At 42.1% G+C, this 25,007-nt stretch overlaps 1 protein-coding gene across 3 annotated transcripts in view; it reads left to right on the top strand.

The window, feature by feature from the left end:
* Nucleotides 1-784: 784 nt before the first annotated feature.
* Nucleotides 785-25,007, top strand: part of NINJ2 (ninjurin 2) — a 48,939-nt gene continuing 24,716 nt past the window's right edge. Inside the window, exon 1 of one of the 3 annotated variants that reach the window (XM_069807668.1) lies at nucleotides 785-1,031. In XM_069807668.1, the coding sequence (XP_069663769.1) occupies nucleotides 999-1,031 (33 nt within the window). In that variant the 5' untranslated portion in view covers nucleotides 785-998. Of the gene's footprint in view, nucleotides 1,032-3,137; nucleotides 3,263-25,007 lie in introns of those variants that run through there. The other 2 variants (XM_009923838.2, XM_069807669.1) reach the window with 2 other exon arrangements.

Below are 25,007 nucleotides of genomic sequence, written 5' to 3'. Positions count from 1 at the left end.
GGCCTTTTGCTGGGAAACATCAATGCAACAGGATCATCTACTGACAGACTTGTCAGCACTTTTAGTCAGGCTGGAGTACTACAACATGCATTTGGCTAAACTGTTTAAACAGAATATATTACTTAACATAAATTTTCTATGCTACTGTAACTACAGAAATTGTCCTTCAAAAGCCAAACAGGTAGTACAGAGTAGCAGAGTTTCTCTAAAATCTAGAGAATTATGCTGATTTTTCTGCCTGAGGATTCCACCTAATAATAACAACGTATTTTTCTACACTGTGACTTGAATCTGGCTTCATACATTTCCATTCCAGTGTCATTCGTAACTGCTTTTAACTTAAGCAAAAAGCAAGATTCAATTTCAGCTAAGACCAAACATATCAAATTCAACTAAAAAAAGTGTTGGGGAGGGGAAAGGAAGGGCATTTTGGCTGGGGAGAAAAACGAGAAGAAGGGACTGTAAAGAGAGTAAAGGGCAAATTTTATCTGAGATGTAACAATATCTTTGCAGCAGTAGCAGCAGCGGTTAGCTGGCACAACTTTCTGGACCTAATCTCTTCAACCATTAGTTTTTCGTCCGTATGCTCTGCTGTGCGCTGGTGAGAGAGGGGGAGATCGGGATCGCTGCTGCGGCTGCACAGCCCATGCCAGGAACCTCTTGGTACACTGGCTGCATCACCGCGTCCCAGCCCAAGTGAGCTCATGAGGCTCAGCTGGACTCGGAGAGGTAACACAGACACGTAATGAACACAACTGTCACGGAAAGTCTAAGAGGGACACTTGTTCCACGGACCGCGCGGACAATGAGGAACTGGCGTGCCACCCCCTCTCTCTCCCCCCAGCTGATGCCAAGGCAGGCGGCCGGCCGCCGGCAGATGAATAGCAGGTCTGTTCCAGCAGCTGCGCGTCCTGGTCCAGCGAAGAGAGAGTCTCTGGGAGCGTGGAGTGCCCCACTTCGTGCGCCGTCTGCAGAGGAAGAGACCTGGGGGCAAAAGGATGGCCTCGGAAGGGGAGAGCATCAATCTTCAAGTGAGTCTATCTCGGGGAAATACCCGTGGGAGGGAGAGGCAGGAGGGAAGATCCCCGGTTTGGGGGGAAATATCCACTGCTTCTATCATTCGCTCCTCAGCTTTGGCAGCCAATTTCACTTGAAAACTCAGTGCTGCTTTTTTTCCTCTGTTCCCCTTTGACAAAAAGCTAGTGGCAGGAGCTCTGCCCTGTCCTGCCAGGAGCTGTTACGAGCCTTTTTCCGAAAGAGTGAGGGTAAGAAGAAGGGTATTACTAAAAAGAGCTGCTTGGGGGGGGAAGGAAGGGCAGCAGGGGCAGAAGTTAGCCTTCAGCTCTCAGAAGGAGGCAGCACATACTTTACAAGCTGCAAAAACTTGAGCCATTCCTCATCTCACAAAGCCTTGCTCTGTTTGGCAGAAAGTGCTCCCAATCTGGAGAGGAGGAAAAGAAATAAATACAGCAAATGCTGAGGGAGCACAGAGGCCAGGGTTTCCTATGTAGGGTTTATAGAGAAACAAAACTTCTTGGTGAAGCTCTCCCAGTTCTCTATGTTCCTTTTTTGAGTGTTTGTGTTTTTTAAGAAGGGTGTTTCTTGTGCTCAGCGTGTGTGCTAGGAAAGGGCAACTACCCAAGGGTTTGGAAAAAGAAACTTTTAGAGATTAAATGGAATCAAAATCCCAGATCACAAACACCCATCAAACTTCAGAAGTTCAAGTCCAGATCCGCACTTCAGGCAACTCTGGAGAAGGGAAGAATATGAAGCATTGCCCAGGGCACAGCTTCCAGCCCTGAGTAGGTGAGCATCAGGGTCCAAATTTTGCAGCCAATTTTTCTGTCTTTAATGGTCTTTAACATCCTTAGATTTGAAAGTGGGGAAGTCTATCTGGGGTCTCAATTTTTATTTCTTTGGCCCATGTCAGAGAAACTAAAATGGAAAGATTTGTGCCCTTGGAAATGATGAGGACAATTATCCTTAACTAGAAAAAAGGACCGAGACTTCCTGATCGTGCAGAACATATCTCCACTGACATATGAGGTGCAGAGCAGATTTTTAAGACCTGGGAACAGTTATGCTCAGATAAGGGACAAGATGACTGAGGAAGATACACAAGTAGCTGACAGTTTGTGAAAATGTACTCTATTTAGGACTGAAGAAGAGAGAGGTTAGGCTTTCCTAGAACTAGGTAATAAGGGGAAAAATATAGAAATCAGTGAGCCAGAAACTGGGGGCAAAGGGCAAAGAGGACAAGAAAATTATGCTAAATAAAAAGTCAAATTAACTCCTTGTATATTAAATCATTCCACCCAATGGAAAGTTTCAGGTCTACTGTGTATTTGAAGCCCAGGTTTCATAGATGAAAAAAATCAGCTTCACCAATTAAAATACTCATCTACTTCTGAAAAATCTGGGGTTTAGATTTTTCTCTTTCAACCCATCTTGAGATTAAGCGAAGACCAAAAGTGATCCTCAGCATCTTCAGCCTTTACAATAATCAAATAAATAAGCCCAGAAGGTCAAAGGTTCCTTGAGTTACAAAATTGAAAAGAGCATACCTATCTGTTTCTAGAGCAGGAAGGTGTGGAGTGTTTCTATCCACCTCTACATAGGTTGCCACAAGAAAAATCATGCTACTGAGATTTTCTTTGCAACACCTTACAGGGATTTCATGAAGCCACCAGACAGTACAAAATATAGGTGAATGCACACAGATTCCTGTATGCTTATGACCAGGAAATATACAGTGCTAGCAGGGGAGAGAAAGAGCATTACATACGACCACATAGTATGACGGATGCACTTGACCTTTTAACCAAACTAGTGGTAGTTTGGTTCAGGCTCCAAAGGAGGTAAAGGCCTAAGCCGTAAATGGGCCAAGAACTCCTCTAGTTTCAGTCTGTTCTCTGAAAACCCACAAAGGAGCAGAGTGACACAGTGAGCATCGATGCATATGAGCTTGGAACATCGACCATGCGATTAACACATGAATAGCGGGTGGCTTTTCTGAGACTCATTTACTGAGGAACAAAGAAAGTTGTGGGTACAAGGAGTCTCATGCATACCTTTCCCATCGCATGGACTTTGACTACAAGCCAATCACTTTATTCCATAAATATGACAGGCTAAGTGAGCCTTCTTTGAGCTCTCCCAGCTAAGCAGCCTGGCTGCATGGCAGTGATCTCCCTTTGAGCTGGGACACCTCTCGAGGTTGCTCTTCAAAGCAGAGAGACCTTTTACCAACAGCAGATCTTTGGTAAGCGGCCGATATCGTGCATAACTTTGTAATATGGTAACTTTGATTTGTGCCTTGGTAGTTTTGAACCATTGTTCAAATGATTGTGCTGTACAGTAATAGAGTGAACCTTGCCATCAAACTTTGTTAAGTTACACTTTTACAATATCATATTAAAACCACTTTCACTAATAGCTTTGATGGTGATTCTTTAAGCGATCTAAATCACCCATTCGCGACAAATCGGCATAGTCGGCAGGATCCTAAATCAGGATTTGTGGCGCAGAGCTGAGACAAGCAGAGGGTCCTGGCAATGACGTGACTTGACAAGTGTGAGGTGAAGGGAGGAGCCATCAGTGGTGGAGAAAAGAAAAGAAGTCTTTCAGTTGAAAGTACATTTAAAAGCCTCTTTTGAGTTCCTGCTCTGAGCACTGAAGGCAGAGCAGGTGTCTTCTTGAAAGTTTCCAGCTGTGGGTTTATGAAGAGCTTGTGGGAATGTGCACTGCACACTCTGGAGTGGTAATGCATGACTCACTTCTCCTCAAAGAGCTCCTGGATGGAGTAGCAGAAACAGTCGTGGAAGTTAACTATAATACAATAGAGAAATAGGGATTTTTATTTATAGGGAGAGGGTCCTGTGTCTGAAGCAGTTGCACCTACTAGCATTTCTTCTACAACATTTACATGGTCAGGCTAGACAGGTAACAATAGAATGAAAACAATGTGAGCCTCTGGCCCAGCATAGGAGAGAGCTGGAAGAGGCAATCAAGATTTAAGAAGGCTCTAAGGAGAACTGCTCAGGCCCCAAATTTTTTGCTTATCCTAAATCATGAGAACAGGACGTCACTCAGTGAAATTGAAAGTCTCCATAACAAGAGACTCCCCCACCCAGCGTGTCATCAGCCTGTGGAATTTGCCATCTCCTGGAGCAGGTTAGAAGGTCAAATATAGGAGCAAGCACTGAGAAGAGGTCGGGAGGTCCAGTAACAATATTTACAGTTATGCAAGCTAAAAAAGGTACTTTCAAATCCCATAAGCCAATAGCAGGATAAAAATAAATACACTTTTCAGTTCCCTACAGGCAATGGCACAATTGCTGACTGCAAGCAGTATCCTGAATTAGAGAAGTTATACACCAACTGTCCATAAGTGAGACCAAGGACTGCTTTTTAACAACAAGAAGTATCTCCCATTAATCCACTTTCTCCCTCACAAAAATTTTCTTGTTCTGTGTGTTTCAAAAGAGTCTGTTTTCCAGTTCTGACTTCTAGGAAGACCAGCAAAACCTCAAACTGTGCACACAGAGATGCTAAAAGGAAATGGTACGGAAATGGAAAAAAAAGCCACAAGGCTGTAGAGCAGCCTCACCAGATCTGTGCCAGCTAGCCAAGTGCTAAGACAAAAGATAAAACTTGAATTAAAATCTTTTAATTAAAAAGATTAATTTACCTATTAAAAGATAAAACTTTAACATGAATTAATTTGAATGATGCATTTTGCTTCCCAGACGTCTCTATTTGGGGCTTGCAAGTGAAACTTTCACCTTCCCCTATTAAGCATCTGCCATTGATGAGAAACAAGGCAGGCAGACCAGCAACCTGATGAGATATAACAGAGTACATCCTGAGACAACTGGGATCAGAAAAATACGTTTGGGATAGAAACAAATAAAACAACCCAACAAGATCCCATCACCAATTTCTTTTTACTTCAGGAAACAAAGATTTATAAATTAGAATAGGAAGTATGGCTTTGATAGTCACATTCTGGCTGATTTATCTGCATTTCTTTATGCTGTTATTCCCCCTGGCTCTTGCTTCCAACCCTTCCATACAGATTTGCAGGGGGCAGAGAGGAGGAGGGAGCCATACAGGACCGTTCTTTTCAGCAGCAAAAGACCCATTACATCTTTTAGCTGTGTACCTCAGCTGCTGCAGTTCACGATCTGGCATCTTAACACAACCCTGTTTCATCGGTGATTTAAGCTAATGTACCAGACTTTGAATGGGAGCAACTGAGACAACATCCGTTCCACCACTCCCACCACAGCGGCAGTAACCAGGGGAAAGTCTGTGGACAGCTGAAATCAGTAACACTCACACGTTATTGCCATGGCTAATTCTGTCAGGGCCCCAGACAAATATTGCAGAATGGAGCAAAGATTGGGGCTGGTTCTAAATGGCTCCAGAGTTTTATTAGGTTTGGATTTTTATATTTTCTTATTCATGAATGGCTGTTATGTTCTGTATAAATGGGTGTTTAAGGGATGTGCACCGGATGAATGTCATCCATATTCGTGTTGCAAGAAAAGCTATATATTATAAGTTGCATCTTTCTTTTTATAGTTTCTTAATCTTTGGTTTAAAAAATTTACAATCCCCTGGGACAAGTAGCAGAAATAATACCTCACCATTTAGGGAGTCATTCATACATCAAAAGTAAAAAAAGTAAACATAAAATAATCATTCTGGAAAATGGACCCTACACTGAAATTTTTTGGCAGAAGCTATTTATTTGGTGAATACTTTGAATGCAAAATACATCTGTGGAAATAAAGACAGGTTTACAAGCAACTTGCAAGGGAAAAAAATTTTAAATAATTGGATAATTTACTTCCAGTGCTCAGTTTTTGACCAGATCTACAGCGGGAAGATTTTAGACAGGCAGATAAATAGCATTAGCTATAGGCCTGACAGTGGGGACTTTTCCAAAATGCCCACAAAACATATGGAAAGTCCCACTTACCACTGTAAATCCCATCTCCCACATGACACTTTCAGTCTAGGCCTGATGAGGCGATGCAGGGAGTATGTTCACAACTGAATTAGACTTTTGGGTTTGTGTTTTTTTGTGGCTCTAACGTGTGCCTTGAGGCTGTGATGTGCTTACAAGTTCTTGGCCTGGGCACGTATTTGCCTGCTTCTGCAACAACAGCCAGCTTGTGCTTTCTAGTGCTGTAAAACCTTTGCTCTCCTTTAGCAATTTCCTATAACAGTGACGATCTAACATTGCCAACTGAGCAGTGTCCCTGCCCCAGTGGACTTCAGTAGCATTATCTGGGTTCTGTAATTTGGGTCTGGATAATGACAATCTGCACTAAGAGAGAGAAAGAGCCTTTCAGAAAGAAAATCACAAGTGCTTCAGAGAGTGCTATTCCTGTGATATGCCTGTATGGTGTGTGTAACTCTGCCATCAAGAGTTTGAAGAACTTATCTCACTGTGTTTTTAACTAAAGTAACCCAATTACTGCAGCCCCTGAAACAGGATCCCACTCCCCACTCCCAGGAATGCACTTGGAACTGCCTGTGCCATTCATTTGACCCTGGTAAAGCTGGTTCAGAGGGCTAAACTCAGAGAAAGCTAACCACTTTTTGGCAGGGTTAATGCCCTGGTTTGCTGTCCTGCAGTGGTTCTCAGGAGGATCAGACAACTGCCAATGACTAAGACTGTGTGGCCATGAGAGCATGTAGAGGCAGCAGGATCTCTCCTTCAGATCAGTTAGCTGAAGGTCCAAGTCTGGGTGTAGCCAGTGGAAGGAGGATTGAAGACCCAAATGTAGAAATGATTGCTCTTACTAGTGGACATCACTCAGATGATTGCAAGATTTCGGACTGCTACTTGAGAGTAAAGCCTTTACAGGGCTAGCTAGAGGCTTAGGCAGAGATTCACCATGCCCTAGTTGGTCAAAAGACAGGTGTGAAATAGGATATCATGCTTAGGAGTGAGAATGATCCTATGCTTTTCTCCCCCAGCTGCAGGGACATGCAAGTCTGCATAGCATTACCCACGCTGGTCCCAGAAACCGATAACACTCACACTAGAAGACAGACAGCACGATCAAAACACGCTGAGAAGGAGACTTTCTTACAGCCAGTACTAATTGGTCCTTTGTTCTATAGTCAGATGTGGCATTTCTCCTCTCCTCTATACATTCCTCCTGCCCTCTTTACCTGGACACGGCCAGCCTTCCCACTTAGAGTGAACATTCACTTATGCCCTTCCCAAACACGGGGATGGTATTTTCTTATCTTGAGAAACTGGACCCCAGGGTTTAGGGTATCTGGGGAGAATGAGGAACATGTGGAGTCAAATATACCATTGCAGTTATCCCATGGAAAGCAGCGGCCTTACACCGGAGGCTGACCTGGTCCCTCGCACTCCACCTTGTTGAGGGGTGGTGAAAGAAAAGTATCAGCATCTTTCTGAGAGAGGGAGCCTAGTCCCAGGCTGTGCACTGGGCAGGCCATGTGCATGGCGAAGCCCTGCATGTGAAGGCAGAGAAGGGAAAGGGGGCAAAGGGGCTGTTGATAGAGAGCATATCAAATAGTAAATTAGCCTGACTGACCCATCGGTCAGTGAATCTGCTCTCACTCAAACAACAGGCACGCAGAGGCCTCCGACAGAAGACTGCAAGGGACTGTTGTTAAATAGGATTCTTCTGCTGCGTTTAGGGTTAGGGTAGGATTAAGATAACCCTGCAACAGAAAGAAAAAGGCAACGATGTGCCGTTAGAACAGTCATTTCCTCTGACGTATCTAAAAAGTGGCCTGGCAGTGCTATGGGTCACAGAAAGGAGGCCGTGCTGCCAGAGGACACTGACTGCAGAGCGCTCAGACCCCAGGCCTGCTGAGGCAGAGTGCCCTACCAGTGGTGCTGCCTCTTCGGCCTCACAGGGACGAGGGATACCCGGACCTCCCCAGGCTCCGTGAGGGGCTCTCCCTGCAATTGCACATAGGCCCACAGCTACAATGCATGCCAGTCTACAACATGTGGCACTAGACATACGAGTTTCACCCAGAGCTGGGGCTGCCATAACAGTAAATTATGGGACTTTTTCTCCCACTGCCTTGTAGGGTTAGTTCATTGCAGACCGGAGCACACAGCACCTCACCTCCATGTCTGATAACTATAGCAGAGCCAGAGCTCGTGTCACAGCTAGAAACTGTCAAAAGTTGTGAGGGAGGGGAAATGGGCTGTATAAAAGCAATCTAGGGAAGCCCAGACATTTCCGAAGGGGAGACTGGGAGGGAGAGAGGGAAGTCACTTGCATCGGTGGGTGCTGCCACCTCCCCTCAGGTGAAGAGAGAGGAGCCCAGAGGTTGGCAGCTACAAAAGCTTATCAATAATAACAGATTTCTGTGCCTTCTTTTTAAAGCTCATACAACAGAAGCAGGGGGAGCAGAGAGGGAGCAAGGCCCAGGAGGCATGGGGTCTCCCTGAGGGGGCGGGAAGGGGGTGAAGCAGCACAGGACCTGGGGTGACAAGATGGTGTAGGTGCAGCATTGAGGGCCGAGGGGGTGCTCAGGGCTTTGCGTGGTGGGGGCCCTATGTCCCACGGAGAGCAGCAGCAAGTCAGCGTGGCTGCACCCCGTCCAGGACAGCCAAGGACAACCCTCCTGCCGCCCCTGTGCCACATTGCCAGCCCGGCTTGGCCTGCTTGCAGCACCCACGCATCAGCCACCAGCAGGACCCCTTTCCCCTCGTTCCATCATCTCCTCCTCAGCCACCACCTTTAGGGGCACCATCTCTCGCTATGTACCTGTTTCACACATTGAAATACAGATACATCTCACCCACACTTGCACCTTGCAGATTGGAGCACACGAGGAGTGGGTTTTATTTAGTGAGTAATCATAAACCTGGCTATGGTGGTGGTAACACATGGTTCTCCTGGCTGGCCAATGACAAGACCTCCCAGTGAGACATCTTTGTGAGTGGGAGGGAGTCCTCTGCAACATGAAATACCTGTTAAACCACAGCTAAATCAATTTTTGTGTCTTTTGTCAAAAAGTTGCTTCCCTTGGTTTCATTCCAGCCCATGTCTGAAAGCTGAACCACACACTTGCTTCTCTGTTTGTCCTCAGCCAACAAACATACAGCACCTCTGCTCACTTAGCCACTAAAAATGGAAGCCTTCAGCCCAAGTTACCATTTCTCAGCCCTTCCTGAAAAATATGTATTCATTTGTTATGTTTCTCTTCTGAGAACCAAAAATGGGCAATGCTGCATGCATACAATAACCACACACAGAAGTAGTGAGCTTCTCCAAGTACAAAAGGGTGCACGGGCATTTTCACTGCCATTTCTCCATCCCTGGCTTGTGAGTCAAATGTTTATAAAACTCTCTCTGAGAAAAGGCAATACAAGAATATTGTAATCTAGACTGCCTCGGGTATGTAAACATGTAACAGAAACATTTGAATTGGACACCAGAATGATGGAAGAGCCCATGTGCAGATGCTGCAAGATTCACATCACCAGTTACCATACACCTTGACACACTCCTTTGAACCAGGCAAGCTATAATTCCTTGTCAAATTATATGAATCAGATGTGTGACTCTATAATTACAGCTGTGAAAACCATTACACTCAGGATCTTAGAAGTTTCTATCCAAAATAACCCTTGGGGAAGAAATTTCTCATGAAGCTGCTTAGGTCAAGGTTCAGTGAGTGCTGGAATTTCTGGGGGAATCCTGTCAGCAGGTTTAGAGAAATGAGAAGAAGAAAATGAGATGATGTACTGGTCTGTGAATTGTTCAGGCTCTTTTTTTTTTTCTTTAGGTTTTTAATTTTTGCAAATATTTATGCATATTTGCAGGAGTTTTTTCTTTGCACTCACAGAACTCCAAATGATATTTTGGGGGACTAAAAAAAAGCCCCAAATTTACCACAGACCTTAGTTATGTGAGAAAAATAACTGCTCCTACCAATCTAACAAGAGCCAAAGGACAATCAACCATTCATCTCTAGCCTATGTTTTACTGAAGGAATGTTTCTGCAGAAAATAACAACACAGCAATACTTTGTAGTCTCACAGGACTTGTGTGAGAAACACGTTCTGCTTTCCCTAGTTCTCCAAGCATTTTGTAAATATCAGTGAGTTTAATTTCACAATCCCCATATGGAGCAAAAGGTATTTTCCTGCCTATTTTACAGATACTAGGTCAAGGCAGAGATGGTTAAATGACCACTGGTGTACCCGAGGACACACAAGTAAAAAGTGACAGAAGCAGGAAGGAAAGACTGAGCATCTCTGTTTGGATGGGTGGATCGCCATGCAGCAGCAATGTGTTCTGTGGTTTCATTTCTACTTCTCACTGGCTAAATTCTTAATCTCTGTTATTTTTTTTAAGAAATCATTAAAGATTGTTTTATTTAACCATCAGAGACCACTCTGTTACTTCACACAATGTAAAGAAGAACGTTAATTGAAGCTGTCAATAAGAGAACAAACACAATTCCTTCCCTGCTGAATGTAACTTCAACATCAATTGGAAACAAATTTCGACACCCTTTCAAAAGTTCAGGCACGCAGCTGTGTTTGCACCTCTTTCTTGGTAGAGCTACAGTCATGCTCAACCATGTTGGTGTAAGAAACAAACCCCAAAGCCAAAGTGAAACAAGCTAAATTATACTAAACATAAATTCTGAGTCAGAATGACCATACACATTCTTGATGCAACTGTTTTACTTCAGGTTTGCACCTTTTTTTAGTTGATTCAAGATGAAATGTTCCTGCATGTTGCTGTGTGATTTCAGGCTGTGGCTACACATTTTTTGCTGACTGGAGCTGAAGCGCCAAAGCAGGGAGGTTCATTCTCATCACCACCATCAATTATTATTGCTGCCTCAATGCAACTGCTCAAAGTAATCACTCTATCAAGACTGCCTGGGCTAGGAAACCTCCATTACTGAGTGTCTAAACTAACCCAGATCATTGTGAAAGAAACTGTTTAGGGAATACGCAATTATGCCTTCTAAGGAAGAATTAAGTCCCCTGCCTTCAGAAGTCTGGACAGAGACAGAAATAACAGCTTCTTTAGATAGGCCTTCATCCATCTTATTGCAATGGGATAATTGTTTGCATTCTTGGATATTTCTTGGCTGATCATGTTAGCTGAAGATCTAGTTCTTCTGGGATGATCAGAAGACCATGAGATATACAATCTGGGTTCTTCTTAACTTAGACATAAAGAATAAGGAAAACAGATAACAAACACAAATACAATAAAAATATTCCTCCATAACATAAGCACCTGGGTATTTTTCATCTTTTGCCCATGGTGATACCTTGACTGGCAGTCCACACTGATCAGAGAGACATCCAGCAAGAGATTAATATGCTACAAGAAAATATAATATGCTGCTGTTTTCTTTTAACAGAAACAGATCTGAACTCCATCTTCATGTGCTAGATTCCTGGGAGCTGATTCTGGACCAATTCCTTAGCCAGCCCCCATTTTTGGCATGTGGCTGTGAAAAAGTTGCCGAAGGGAGTTGTGTCAAAGGGCTTTTACTTTGCTCTTAATGGCTCCATGTACAGTCTGAAGGAATCTGAAGCGCTCACAAAATGTGGTTTCCCCTCTGGTGTTTGCTGTTCAGCTGGCTCAGCAGCTCAACCATTTAAAACCATTGTGAGTGGATTTAGCACTTGTGAAATAATGCTGGCCTATTCAGATCCGGAGAGGGATGGGCAAAGTCCACCAGCACAATAAAAGCCCCTCTTCCCTCCTTCTCAGATGAGGAGCCAGGGTGCAAAAGAGTTTGAGGGAGAAAACTTATTTTGGGCCTACCAAATTAGAAAAGTTAACACACGCTCAGAGGAGGCAATATCTTCAGCATCCCAGAAAAAGAAAAAAAAAAAGAAAAGAAAACAAAAAAAGAAAACACACACACCAAAGCCCAGCTACTTAAGTATAGGAAACAAATCATGAAAGAGAGAAAGAAAAAAAAAAGAGGAGTGCAGCCCCAGAAGCAAGCTCCCAGCACAGTGTGGTCCACAAAATGACAGATTATGAATGCTAGGAAGCCAAATGGGGGGAACAGATACAGAGAACTGAGAGTCCTGGTGGTCTCTGTCCCCAGAAACGAGAGAAGATGGAGCTCCCCACTTCATCCTAGCCTGAGCTACTAAGTATAGCAAGACGTGTGTTTCATCTCTGAGTTGATCTAATGCTCAATTATTCTGCTGAGACCATGAAAAAAGAGAGATAACTAAAGCCATCTCTGATGTGGACAGCGTTGCAGGCACGCTGTAGATCTGTATCTTTATGCAGAGATTTGAACTCAGGACCAGGCTCAGACAGGCAACTCAAGAGCAGATGGTAACAGGTCTTGGTGGCTACTAATTAGGTTAGCTTTTGGTTAGTGATGTTGAGCTGAGTAGCCCTCTGATTCATTTCCAACCCCCTCTGCACTACCTTCAGCCACAAGCCTCCAGGCATCACCCTGAGTTACTTAACTAGGTAGTTTACAGTGTTCACTTTTTTGGGCCATGGCAAAATGGCACTTGTCTTATGGATCCCCAGGTGGGGGAAAGGGCTCAGGGTTCGGATGTGGGCCAGCGTGTTGGTGAACTCAGGTGTTTACAGCCAGGGTGGAGCAGGGTCGTTTTAAAGCGCTTCCTCTTGCCTCACTTGCACAGCGTACAAACAGGGACATTATCTCTCCTGTGGGAGCTACTGACTCAGATGCTTGGCCAGCTGCAGGGAAAGGTGTCCTCGTAGCCGCCAACAGCAAAGAATAGCTGAAAAATAAAAAGATGCATCGCTCTGTGGCTGCAAATGATAACAATACATTCCTCTCTATTCTGATCCAAAAGCAATTTTTTTCTTCCTTTGTTCCCCTCCCTGTTTTTCCTATCTGATGAGAGCTAGTTTCTCAGCTAGGAGCCCAGCCTTTCTGTTATTGGTGTGCCTAACACAATTTTTATATTCCTCCCATTTTTTTATTTTACATATTATCAAATGACTTATGAAAAGTAAAGTTCAGCCAACTAAACATCAAAGGAGTTACACAAGACCAAGTAGCACTGAGCTTTACCATGAGCCCTGTACAGTTAACCATGTATGTCCATGGACTTGATAAATCTGTTTATGAAGTACATTGTGGGTATATACTGTTGCAGATCTGGCTGGAGCAGTCTGAAAGGATACTGCTCCCAGTGGCTATCCTTCAGTCAGAAGACACTGTCTCTAGCACTATTCTTGACCTCTCTGATAAATAAGGGGCAGTATCTAGCTGAGTAATTCCTCCAGCTATATCAGCCATTTCCATACACACGATACATTTGTACCCTGCACATGGCAAAGCACTTCTTCATTTGTTATCATCTTCTCAGTAGGCATAATTGTAAGGTTGATTCAGCAGAAATGAGAGCAACACTTGTGGGAAGTTTGTCTTAGGACCAGCAAAATACACAGGCTAAGAGAAGGCTGTGATTTACTGATCACAATCTTTGTATGGAAAGATCTATGTTCTTTGAAGGCCCTCTTCTCCTCCTGGTGCATTATGAAGGGCAGGTAGGACTCTGTGACTCCTCTTGGTTGTGCTATAGATAATATTCTGTGGGCTCAAAACTGTGGGAATATTGTATCTGTTACCAAGCAGTATTCAGTCTGCCTTTTGCCCAAGGCACCTGTATTACGTATACAATCAACGCTAACATGTTGATACCTGCGAGCAGAGGGAAATTCACATTCTGTACTCAAATGCTGCAGGATCTGAGGTGTTAGGAGGATGTATGAAATTAAGGTAGGGAGGGCAGGGAAGGAGAGGACAGACTTCGCAGTTACATTTAAATGTAATAGGTGTAGCTGAGTGAGGGCCTTCAAGATGGAAGATTGAAAAGGTATCCTTTGAGGCAGTATTTCTTCAGAAGGTAGATTACAAGGTAAAAGGTCTTCAAAAGGCCCAACGAAAACAAGACTGTTTGGTGCCAGGGTCAAGAACTGAGGAGAACAATTGTAATGATATCACTAAACATTTATCTTCCTCTCAGGCAGGGATAAATACAGAGTAAGAGTCACTGGTCATGATAATCATATTAATAGGTGGAAAGAAGTTTCTTTTGCCCGTCTTCTCTGGTCATGTCAGCAGCAGCATCAAACAGAGTGTCAGGGTGTTCAAACAGGATATGAGAAACTGTGAATAAGAAAAAAGGGGCAGACTGGCATTTGTTTTTGTTTTTTTCAGAAAAAAAGACTGTAGTGAGTGCACAGAAAGGCACCACAAAACCGCTTCATAAAGCTACTGCACAACATACTGACAATAAAGCTGAGCTGCTCCAACAACAGTGAGCTCTGCTGGGGAAGGCAGAAACCAGAAAAGGAACAGTGTGATCAAAAGTGAATAAACTATAAGGATAAACTCCTCCCATCACTTTGTGCTATGTATATGTAAATGTTTCAATGCACAACTAAAACTGGGAGCTAATATGAGCTTCTTCTCTGAGCCCATGCCAATTAATGACCATCACAACCACTACGGCGCTCCAAACACAGGCACCCAGAGCCTAGTCTGCCTCACGTGGTTCAGGTTTTTTTTCCTCCTTCTCCTTAACTCTTCCATCCCTCCTCAAACATTCAGGAGTTCATTTGGACAGAGCTTTTTGGCTACCCTCTTATAACAATCCAGCTCCCATACAAAACGCATACTGAGTGAACCCCACTTGATATCCAGGGCATTTGTTCTGCATCACTGGTTCCCACTTCTTTTGTCCCTTGGTCATCTTGAAGTGAGAAACTACAGGATAAACACCAGATACGGTGACAAAGAAATCATAAGAAACTTCTGTTCCTGCAAAATTTTGTTTCCTGCTCCAGAAACTTACATGTTCAGTGGCTGAATGTGAATGCATTTCAGAAGAAGACTGTATTTGCAGAATTTGGGCATTCAATTGTCAGAGATATGGTTATTCTACTTTAATCTCCTCCCACTCCTATTCTGGCCCAGAGGCATTTGCTTCCCCAATACAGTCTCCTAGCAAGGCCTCATTTGCTACACCCCTTCCCAAAGGTCTCTCAAAGCAATGTCTACCCAGGAGATCTCTGAAAAACACAATTGTCACTAAGGGGAGTTGGGCCTCCCTTTAATTTCTGCCATGCTGTACTATAGCTCCTCATTATAAAGTTAGCTCTTAAAGGTTCTTTGTCTCTCCAGGGTTGAAAGTTGCTGACTGAATGTCTGGGTCCAATTTTCCACCAGTCCTCCTTTAACTGGCCATTCTCAGCTATGCAAAGTGCTTGCATAATGCTACAAGATCATTCACATCAATCTTATTTAACATTTTGAACCTGTTTTGCAAAGGGGTTAATGAGAAAACAAAACACAACCTGTATAATCAGTCACCAGAAAAAAGTACCAGCCTAATCTTTTAATATAGAGCCTGAACAGCAGTTCTTTTCACAGAGGGAAGAGGAGTGACATTTTTTCTAATCTGAGAATGTAATTCCCAGGGACAGTGTATGAGAAAACAACAGTAATCTACAGAACACCCAGGAACAGTTGTTGAAAGATTCCCAGGGTGTTACTTTTGGCAGGACATCAGGTTCCAATAAAACCTACTGAAAACACTAGACTAACAACAATAATAATAATACTATTTTACACAGATGCAGTGTCTTTCATCTAAGGGCCACAAAAGGCTTCTGCAAATGGTGGACAAGCTCCTTGTGGGGGGGTAAATGAAATTGATGCTCCATAGATGTTGCCACTGATTCACCGATTTAGAAGATAGGTTATTGTGTTCAGAGTGTTAGAGGGTACAGAAAGAAAAGAGTTAACATGTATAGGCAAGCTTGGGAGCATTCTTTGTAGTGAACTTGCATAAACACAGTAACCTATTTTTTAATGTTTTTAGTAAATCAACTGCTGAAATTCCACACACACAATTCGAGCACCTGTACACAAATCAGGTAACCAAAGATTACACTGTGCAAATACACAAAGTAGTAGGTGAGTTCATGCACAGCTACTTGCCTCTAATGTGAAATTCTATATCCTAGGCTTGCAATTCCTGCCTGGCATGCTCTTGTAAGTTTTCTGAGACCAGTCTGGGACTTTAAAAATATATATAACCATATATAAGTACATGAAAAGTTAGGGACTAGAAATAAGAGATTGGTGTAGACCACTTGTGAACTGCTAGAAGTTTTGGATCCAGACCCACACTTTGCACTGTTAGCCTACCTCTTCAGGGGAACCATTCCACAGTGTGGCTACCTTTCACAAAACCCAAGATGCTGCATCACTCTGGGCCACATATGAATCTCAGCCTATACTTTATAAACCATACTGTGAAGATGTTGCTGGTGGTGTTATAGTGGCAAAATTTCCAGTGGAAATACAGCTTCTACTGCATCATTAACAGCTTTTATGGTTTAATTGGATTGCTTACAACTTTTTGGCACAAGTATACTATCAAATGTTGCTACACTGGCCTTACCTAAGTGACATTAAGAGGACTACACATATTGAGATAAGTGGTTCCTTTCCTCAGGGTGTCTCAGCGTGTATTTCACATAAGGATTACATCTTGCTCTTTGTAGCCATTTCCAGAGTCAACATCACCCTTGTTTCCCAGCCCAGCACTCTAATCATACAGCAAAAGCTGTTGAGAAGTCACTGTCTGTGCCCCGAACACACAGACACGAAATTCCTACTCACTGTTTACATGAAGGAAATTACACGAAACAAGTCATGCTTCCTCTGTGTCATAAGGGTAACAACAATAGCAATGAAGGTTTTGTCATGACACCCCCAGTCTAAGGCAATGACTAACAACCAGAAAGATTATATATCAGGATGATCTAATAGCCTGCTGTTCCCAAAATGGGAGGTCCTGCTCCTCTTCAGCCTATGACCCTTTGCTCCCTCCTTATCTCCTGCTTCCAGAGACACATCCCACCTTGTCCTTGTGGCGGCATTTGCCAAACACTTCTCACAAACAATTCAGCTCATTAAGGGTGGAGAAAACGGTCTATTTTTCTTTTCTTTTCTTTCTTTTTTTTTTTTTTTTAATTTAGCTTGGCTTAATGAGCTGAATTGGCTCAGAACAGGGTCTTATGAAAGCAAGAGTGCAAGAGAGTACAAGACTCTTAGCAGGAGCATTTGCCCTGGACTCTTAGATCACTATAGCTACAAGGTGTAACCCTCAGAGTTATGCAGAAGATACTCTCTTGCCGGTAGTCTCACTTTTTCATATGGATGAGCATAGCTACTTTCTGAGATAATTTGTTCAAGCTGGGAAGGGGATTAGCAGAATAATTGGTGTAATTCAGAAGTTGTCTTCGGCTACCAATGCAGAAGAGAGAATAATTCTGGCCTCTTAGATCTGTACCATACAATAACACAAAAGAATGAAGAGGGGCAATTAGAACTGATGACACACAACTGGAATAGCTTTTATGGGTTGAACATACAGTGATGGCAAGGCATCACAGCCACTAAGAGCTGTGTAACGCTTTACTCACTATCAGATATACCCACATGTCTTCCCTGTGGCTTGAAACAGCATCTATCACTAGGCTAAAATGTACAGAAACACACCAAGCACCATGAGTCACTGCAGAATTCAAGTCCATTTTCTCCATCTAGTTTTGCTTACCCTGGATGTGGAGGGCACCTTGTCAGAATCCTTAAAGAAGCTTCAACACCACCCCCACTAGAATATCTTCACTTCCCCATAAATGCATGTGCAATTGCTCCTTTCAGCCCTCAGCTTCTGCACAGAGACAACAGATGTGTAACTGCTATCATTGGACATAGGTTAAAAGTTTACAAATGGGTCTCAGCAGCTGTATTTGGAAGCTGAGTTCTGAGAAAGTGAACTCTTCTCATCTTTCCAGATTTTGGTTTTGAACAACCCCATAGTTATGGTCAGAGATTAGAGAGATTTTTGTGGTGTTAAAAGAATGGTTTGGAATTTCTTGTCCAGCCATCTGCCCTCAAAACTTAGCAGATGACTCACTAGCACTCACCTCCATTTGTTACTGAACTAAAACTTTTATGTCCTCAGCTTCTTGTAAAGTTCCACTCTGTATCTTTTCAGAAGCAGAGCCTGTTCTAATATGAAAGAACAAACAATGTGTGAAGTGCAACTCAGAATTCAAGTTTTCAAAAGTGCTCATGTTAAATTTCGGCTGAGCTAATATGCACGTATGCACAGAGGCATTTGCACGCATAAATCACGGCTTGCTTACATCTGGCACATGCAAAGAGCACACTGCTTGGCACACTGTTTAAATGTACTTCAACTACTGGACTGCATTCAGTTTGCTGTCTGTTTTTTGCTGATTTCAGTTTGCTGCCTACTATTTTGCTGATACTCTTATGTATCAAAGATGCTCACTGTTGCCTGCTATTTCCTGATGAAACTTCTGCAGCCTTGCATCTGTGGGATTATCAAAATAGGTGCTTTTCATTCTTGGGTACTAGAAAAGGTACCTCCATACCCCAGGTGTTATTTGTTTACCCTGCACAAGTTTGGAGCAGCACTTATAAGCAATCACAGTTCGTAAGTTAACTGCATAGTTTGACCAAGGTCCAATTTCAAGTAAAACAGCTATCTAAAGCAGCAGGTAGTTACACCATTTTACCCAGATTGAATAGTCTATTGCAGTCTCACAGAAGCCGCTCACCATTTTGCTTGCATATTCAGCCCCAACTATAGAAGATATGCCCAGAGAAGTCCAAGCTAAGAATATCAAACTGATGCCACACCTAGATTGCTTTTACCACCTTGGACCAGATTAAGTGCACATCAGGTGAATTTTCCAGAGTTGTTTGTGAAAACCCATTAGTCAGTACAATGTTGATCACAACTCTTTAAACTGTATTTTTTTTCCCCTGCAAGTGGGTCAGATTCCTTCTGGGTCCAAAATGATAGCTTTTGAGAAAGGAATACTTCTTTTACTCTTAACCTGGAAATTTACAATCTGCTCAGAACTGCTTTCGAGTTATGCAAGTCCAGATCTGTATTTCTTTCATAATTGTCTACCATGGTAACAAATAGGGCAGCGCCATGTCTGGTCCCTCAAGCTCTGTACTTGTGCCAAAGATAACCAGTTATACTAGCATAATTAATTTTGATGCATTAATAACACAACAGCTTTTGTCTTTACCAGCCAGCATGTTTGCCAGTAAGATTTGGCAAACATAATTTAGCAAAGTCCTTTCCTCTGTTAACAGGGAGAACAATCCCTGAGTTTAAAGACCAGGGGAGGAATCTTCATTTAGGGATTAATCATCACTTTATAACTCCTGCAAAATTCACACTCGAGGCTCTGATTTAGTTATATACAATAACTGTGGCTTGCTAATTAAGAGCAACATGGGTATTAGCCTTTCTTCTTTTAGGTTCTTAAATTGCTGATTTAAAACTTCTCTCAGTCTGAGAAGTATTTCTAAATATCTGAAGTGTGAAATAGCAAGGACATTTGCATCTCCAGCCAAACCCACAGAGGTTGGAAAGAAAGGCATGATTTACATTCAATACCTCAACCTATAACCTGGAGGACATCTGGAACTCTTCAACACCAACCTCCACTGTATGAAAGAGGGGCTCCTCTCCTGTGGGTACAAAGCAGATTCACCTTTTGACTGCATTTGTTGTCATTGAGGGAGCTTTAGCTTGAGGTTATCCATTCCCTCCTATGACTTGTATATGAGACAAAGCAAGCAGTACTCTGGAGATATGTGAAGTCTTTCTGAACTCATCTGAAATCTTGTCTTGGTCTTTCACTGGAGTACCTAACAGGTAGCCTGCTTTTCAGCTCATGCAGGTTTTCCCAAAGATCCCAAAACACTCTCTATTTATTGTGAAATGCAAAGAAAAGAAAATGGTTTCTCCATCTTACTTAAGAAAGAAAAAAGACTTCACTTCTGAATTCCAAAGTAGATTTCGATAGGTTCAGTCCACCAGATATGCTGGATGTTAGTCTAGTCCCTTACAGGTGGAGTTTGATGGAGTTCAAGAGTGCTTCTGAATGGCTGGGGTCATGGGATGATACCTCATCTTAGCTTGATTAAGACAACATTTCTTCTGATCACATATTATTAAGAAAGGCGTGATTAACTTTGACTTCAGTAGTCTGTAGAAATTTTTTATTTTCCTGATTCCTTTGAGCCTGAACTGGATTTGATAGCAGTTTTTAATTATGAAATTTGATGCCAACTTTCATTCAGTTGCATCAATAGCCTTAACTTTTTTCCCCCAAAGTTTCACTTTGTTCACTGCTTTATGCTACCAAGACTTGGTAATCCCTTTGTAGCTGCAGAACTTCTCTATTAAAAAAAGAAAAAAAGGATTAAAAGCACACAAGATCACTTGCTGTACCAAATCAAAGCTTTCAAGAATACATGGCAGCATGGAAAATGTGTGGACATGTGAGTAAGAGGACATGAATGATAGCCCTGGAGACAGTGGCATAATGCAGCATATGCACAGGAGCACAGCACCAGTAGGGGCAGGCCTGAGGACAGACATTACGCAAATTAGGCAACCATGTCCCCATCATGAGGGGTTCCACAGGGAACCACGTGACCCTTTTCCTATTGACTTTGATGAAGGGATTCTGAAGGTAGTTAAATCATTTCAGCTGGGACATCTTCAATACGGGGTAAACATTCACACTGGAATGGTATACTCTTTCTGCTTCCTCAGTGTCAAGGCGCAATAGCACATTGACCGAAAAGTTGTTCTAAGGATGATCGTGGTATGTAGGGGTGATGGGGGGAAAATGGTGGTGGAGCAGCATCTACGTTATTACTCAGAGCCTTTCAAGTGCATCTGCAAGGCATGCACATTGTATAGCCCCATGCTGCAGTAGCAGGAATGGTTTGGGGGGGTCTTTGGAATGGACAAAAGTGAATAGAATGAAAACCATTTGTACGGGACACTACTATTAGATTTCATTATGGTCGGTCTTTCTATGGGATCCTGGATTCCCAAAGGAAAACAATTGCCACGAAGGTCCTTCCTGTGCATTTTCCAGGTAGCTGCAATAATTTCTTTCATATGGAGATGTCATTTCCACAATGCAGTGATTTCTCAGTCAGTTCAAGCACATATTCCAGAGAGTACAGACTTGCAAGTTGTCCAGAAACACTAGGCAGTCCAAATGGAGCTGCCTGTTCATTTAACTGTCAAATATATAGCTGATGTAAGAAGTGCTTTCTCTGTTTTCCTCTCCATTTCTAGATGTACTCCAAGGGATTAAATGCAGTTTTAAAAGCACTTATGATCTGTTTGCAGTAGTAGCCGTCTCTTACCCTAGCTGTAGCTGGAAAAGCTCAGACCAACTGCAGTGATTTTGCTAACATTCCAGTGACCTGACTATTCACAGGGACAGGGTATTTTTGATAGCAAGCCCTTAATTCTTCATCCTGTAGACCCAGCTGGTCCACAGAGGCTGACATCATTTGACCACAAAATATAAGATACTAACCACTTGAGCTTTTGCCAGAGTAGAGTTTGATAGCTGAGCACTGATTAAAATTTCTTTTGGAATCAGTGTCCACTATATATGCTGTTATTCACCAGTGGCACGCATTCAATGTCTTTATGCAATTGGCCAGTAGGTTTTTTTTTCTATGGATGTATTTGCCAAGATGAAAAACCAGAAAAAATTTAAACCATTTCCAATGTGTTTCCAACTGCTGAGCTATGTTTTCTGAACCACACTGTTGAGTCGTGATCTAAACTTAATGAATATTCTCCTGGGCAGCTGATATTCAGTGATTCTCCATTTTTTTTTTCGATTATGATCTGTAAATCATTGAACATTAACATTATCAAGTGGGGCTGCACTTATGCACAATCTGGGTTCATTGCAAGGCAAGTTGTAATATGCAGTTATTTCTTCCTCTCTCTAGGTTTAAAAATCTAGTCTGGAATGATTTTATAGTCTTTGGAATGAAGAATACTCCTGAAACAAAAATGTCCATCTTTCCAAATATATGCTGGTGTTGCTAATGCTGGTTTGACAACTGTGACATATGCATATTTCACAGCAAAGTTTTGGTTTTGTTTGTTTTTTTTTTTCCCAGGCAGCTCAGTCTTCTGAAAGAGCTGATGATGAAATATTGAACAAGCATTGTTAACATTTAGTTGGAGCAATCTAACAGCTTAGCCATAAGTTTTAGTGAGAAGAATATCTTGATATGGAATTATTTTTGATTGAAAAAAAAAAGACAGTTCTAATAAATATTTTCAAAACTGTGTTGATTGAAAGAAAGTTCATGAAAGCTTTCCACCTTTGAAATAGCTCTTTATTCTGGATTGATTGTCCTGGTATTTTATGTTACAAAACACTTAAAATATTGTTGGATTAGTTAAACCATTTTCTCTCAACATAATATAGATACTTTTTTTCCTTTTGACTTTTCTTTCCCAGACAATTTTGAAACACTTAGCACCATCCTTCCAGATCAAAACAAAATAAACTGAATGTAACCAAGTAATCAGTGCATATTACGCACTCTCCTCTGGATCTGAGCCACACAAGATCTGCATCAGTTACAGCTTTCTGCTGAAAAGCTTGGCTCTTCACCTCAGGCTGCAGGGACTCACATGTTCAGCTTTGGACATTCTCTAGTTAAGACTTCAGTGTCAAAGCACTGGCTATCACAACAGTATCAATACTCACTGGATTCTGTAATCCTACTGCTGTAAAACTCACTGAGTGTGTGGTCTTAGTAAACACAGAGCAAATTCCAAACTCTGTAGCAAGATATCTTGAACAAACACTTTGTACTTGTAATACACCAATTGATAAAATGGGAGAGTTCAGGTTTTATGAGACTGTTGCATGGTGAACCGAGATTTTCTGCATCAAATGTTTCCCTTTCTTGATCTTGGAAAACAGATGAAGAGCTGAAAGCAGTCAGTTATCCACTATGTAATTATCGATTATATATAACTATTGGTTGAGATGCAAGTTTTCTCCAGCTGAATACAACAAATCTTAACTACAGTACAAGAAATTGAATGATGGTTGCTAGTGCATGTAGTTGATGTTGTTACAGGTAATCCCTGGAAAGAGTTAGACATTTACCAGCCAAAACCAGCTAGTGCTCACACTGTTCCAGCATATACCAAGAATCAACCCCTTTCTAATCTGCTGTCAAAAGGTTAACCTATTCATGTGCTGCTTCACATGGCTTTGGTGTATAAGAGTGAAGCAGAGGAATGTTTTGGTTCAGGATTTGACTCAGATAGTGGCCATGTCTCTGGCTGCTGTGTTTTTATGTTACTTCCAGATATGCAGATACCTCTGTAGGTGTTTGTAATCTACAGTGTGACAGGGCAGGCTTAGCTTCAGCACAGCAGCCAGATGGATTTTGTATGCCAAAGTCTGCCCTCCAAAGGAGGATATCACATGTACTGGTATGCCAAGGGCTTTTAAGTAGTTATTCAGATCTTCATAATTCATCACTATCTTGATTTTATGATGAAATTATTATGGTCATGAAGCCACACATATGACATCCCTCTGGTGCTCTTGGTTATTCATGTATTTGACAGATCCTGCAGAAGATCATGCAATGCTGAGGCCAAAAGCTGGACAAAACAACACCTTCAGGTGCTGTTCCATAGTAGCATTCTGTTGAAGTAACCATTACAGGGAAAGACAGAACAGGAAGATCCTTCAGGTGGTTCAATACCCATCCAGCTTGTCATGCAACTGCAATAGCATTAGTACAGTTCCACAGCCTTTTCAAGGGACATAAATCTATTTAAGCCTTGCATAATCCTACTGACCAACCATCTACATCTTTGGGATTTCATTAAAGCTAGGTGAATCAATTCAATAAAAGAAACTTTTGATGTCAGGACATAAACAGATCTGAATGATATGCTGCCTTCACTGTCTATTTAACTCTGCAATTTATTGTCTTTCCAAGTCACACTAGATTATTTATAGTGAGGAAAATAATAAGAGATACAGATATATGGGAGAGATCTTAGAACGTGTGCTATGCCCTGGCAGGAAGCTAAGCAAAAGCAGAGAAGTCACTTCAGGAAAAATACAGCTTCCTTAAAAAAAAAATAAAAATCCAGTAATAAGAGAAATGTATTTTGTCATCATCACATGGCAAGGTCCTTATGGGCACCCTTGGTTTTGGAATCTATTAAACTTACACTTTTTGGCACCAGTATCCTGATCCCACAAAGCTGTTTGAACAAAGATGTTACACAGGTTACTTGATTAAACTAAAGAATTGACTAAGCCTAACTTTACCCCCAGTGTAATAGATTGATAGAATAACTGCTATACCAGCACCAAATCTGACTCAAGTTTACCAGTGTACAGCAATACATTTCTGAAGTTTAGGAAGAGTAACAGATATGGAGCCCTTAGAGATCACCAAATTATTCAGTGTCACCTTCTGTGTAAGGCTGATGCCGTATCACTTTGCTGCTTCTGTACTGAATCCAGTAACTGGTATTTGACTAGAGCTTATAAAGGTGTCATATCCTGATGTGAAGGTTTCAAAAGATGGAGAATTTACCCCCACTCTTGGCAAGTTATCTCGCTGTCTTCATCTCTAATTTAAACTTACCTCAATTCAGCTTCCCATTCCAGGGTTTTTTATATGCTTTCTCCAGCAATAATACAAAGTTGGTTTAGTACCAGCTAGACTCTGTGCTACTTATTAATTCTGAATCAAGTCTTCTTTTAAGCAGGACATCTGGATCTCTTTCAGTTTCCCATTGGAAGGCATTTTTTAGTATTTTCATAATTTGTATGGCTCTTTTCCTGTGCATTCTCCAGAGTTTATAGGTTTCTCAGCTGTGAGAGAGTTTCTCATGTTATTCTGATATTAAATTAATGAATCTTATGAACACAGCCCTGCTCCTGTCATCACTGTAGAACTGCCATGTCCCACAGCAAGCTCACGTTCAGCTATATTTCCATTAGGACCCTTAAATCCATTTCTGAATGACTGCCTTCCAGTTGTATGGTTCTTAACGCTCATAA

The sequence above is a fragment of the Haliaeetus albicilla genome, chromosome 19 (genome assembly GCF_947461875.1).
Source record: "Haliaeetus albicilla chromosome 19, bHalAlb1.1, whole genome shotgun sequence".
Classification (NCBI taxonomy): domain Eukaryota; kingdom Metazoa; phylum Chordata; class Aves; order Accipitriformes; family Accipitridae; genus Haliaeetus; species Haliaeetus albicilla.
The sequence above is the reverse complement of the archived record's forward strand: the minus strand, read 5'-3'. Positions and strand labels throughout refer to the sequence as shown.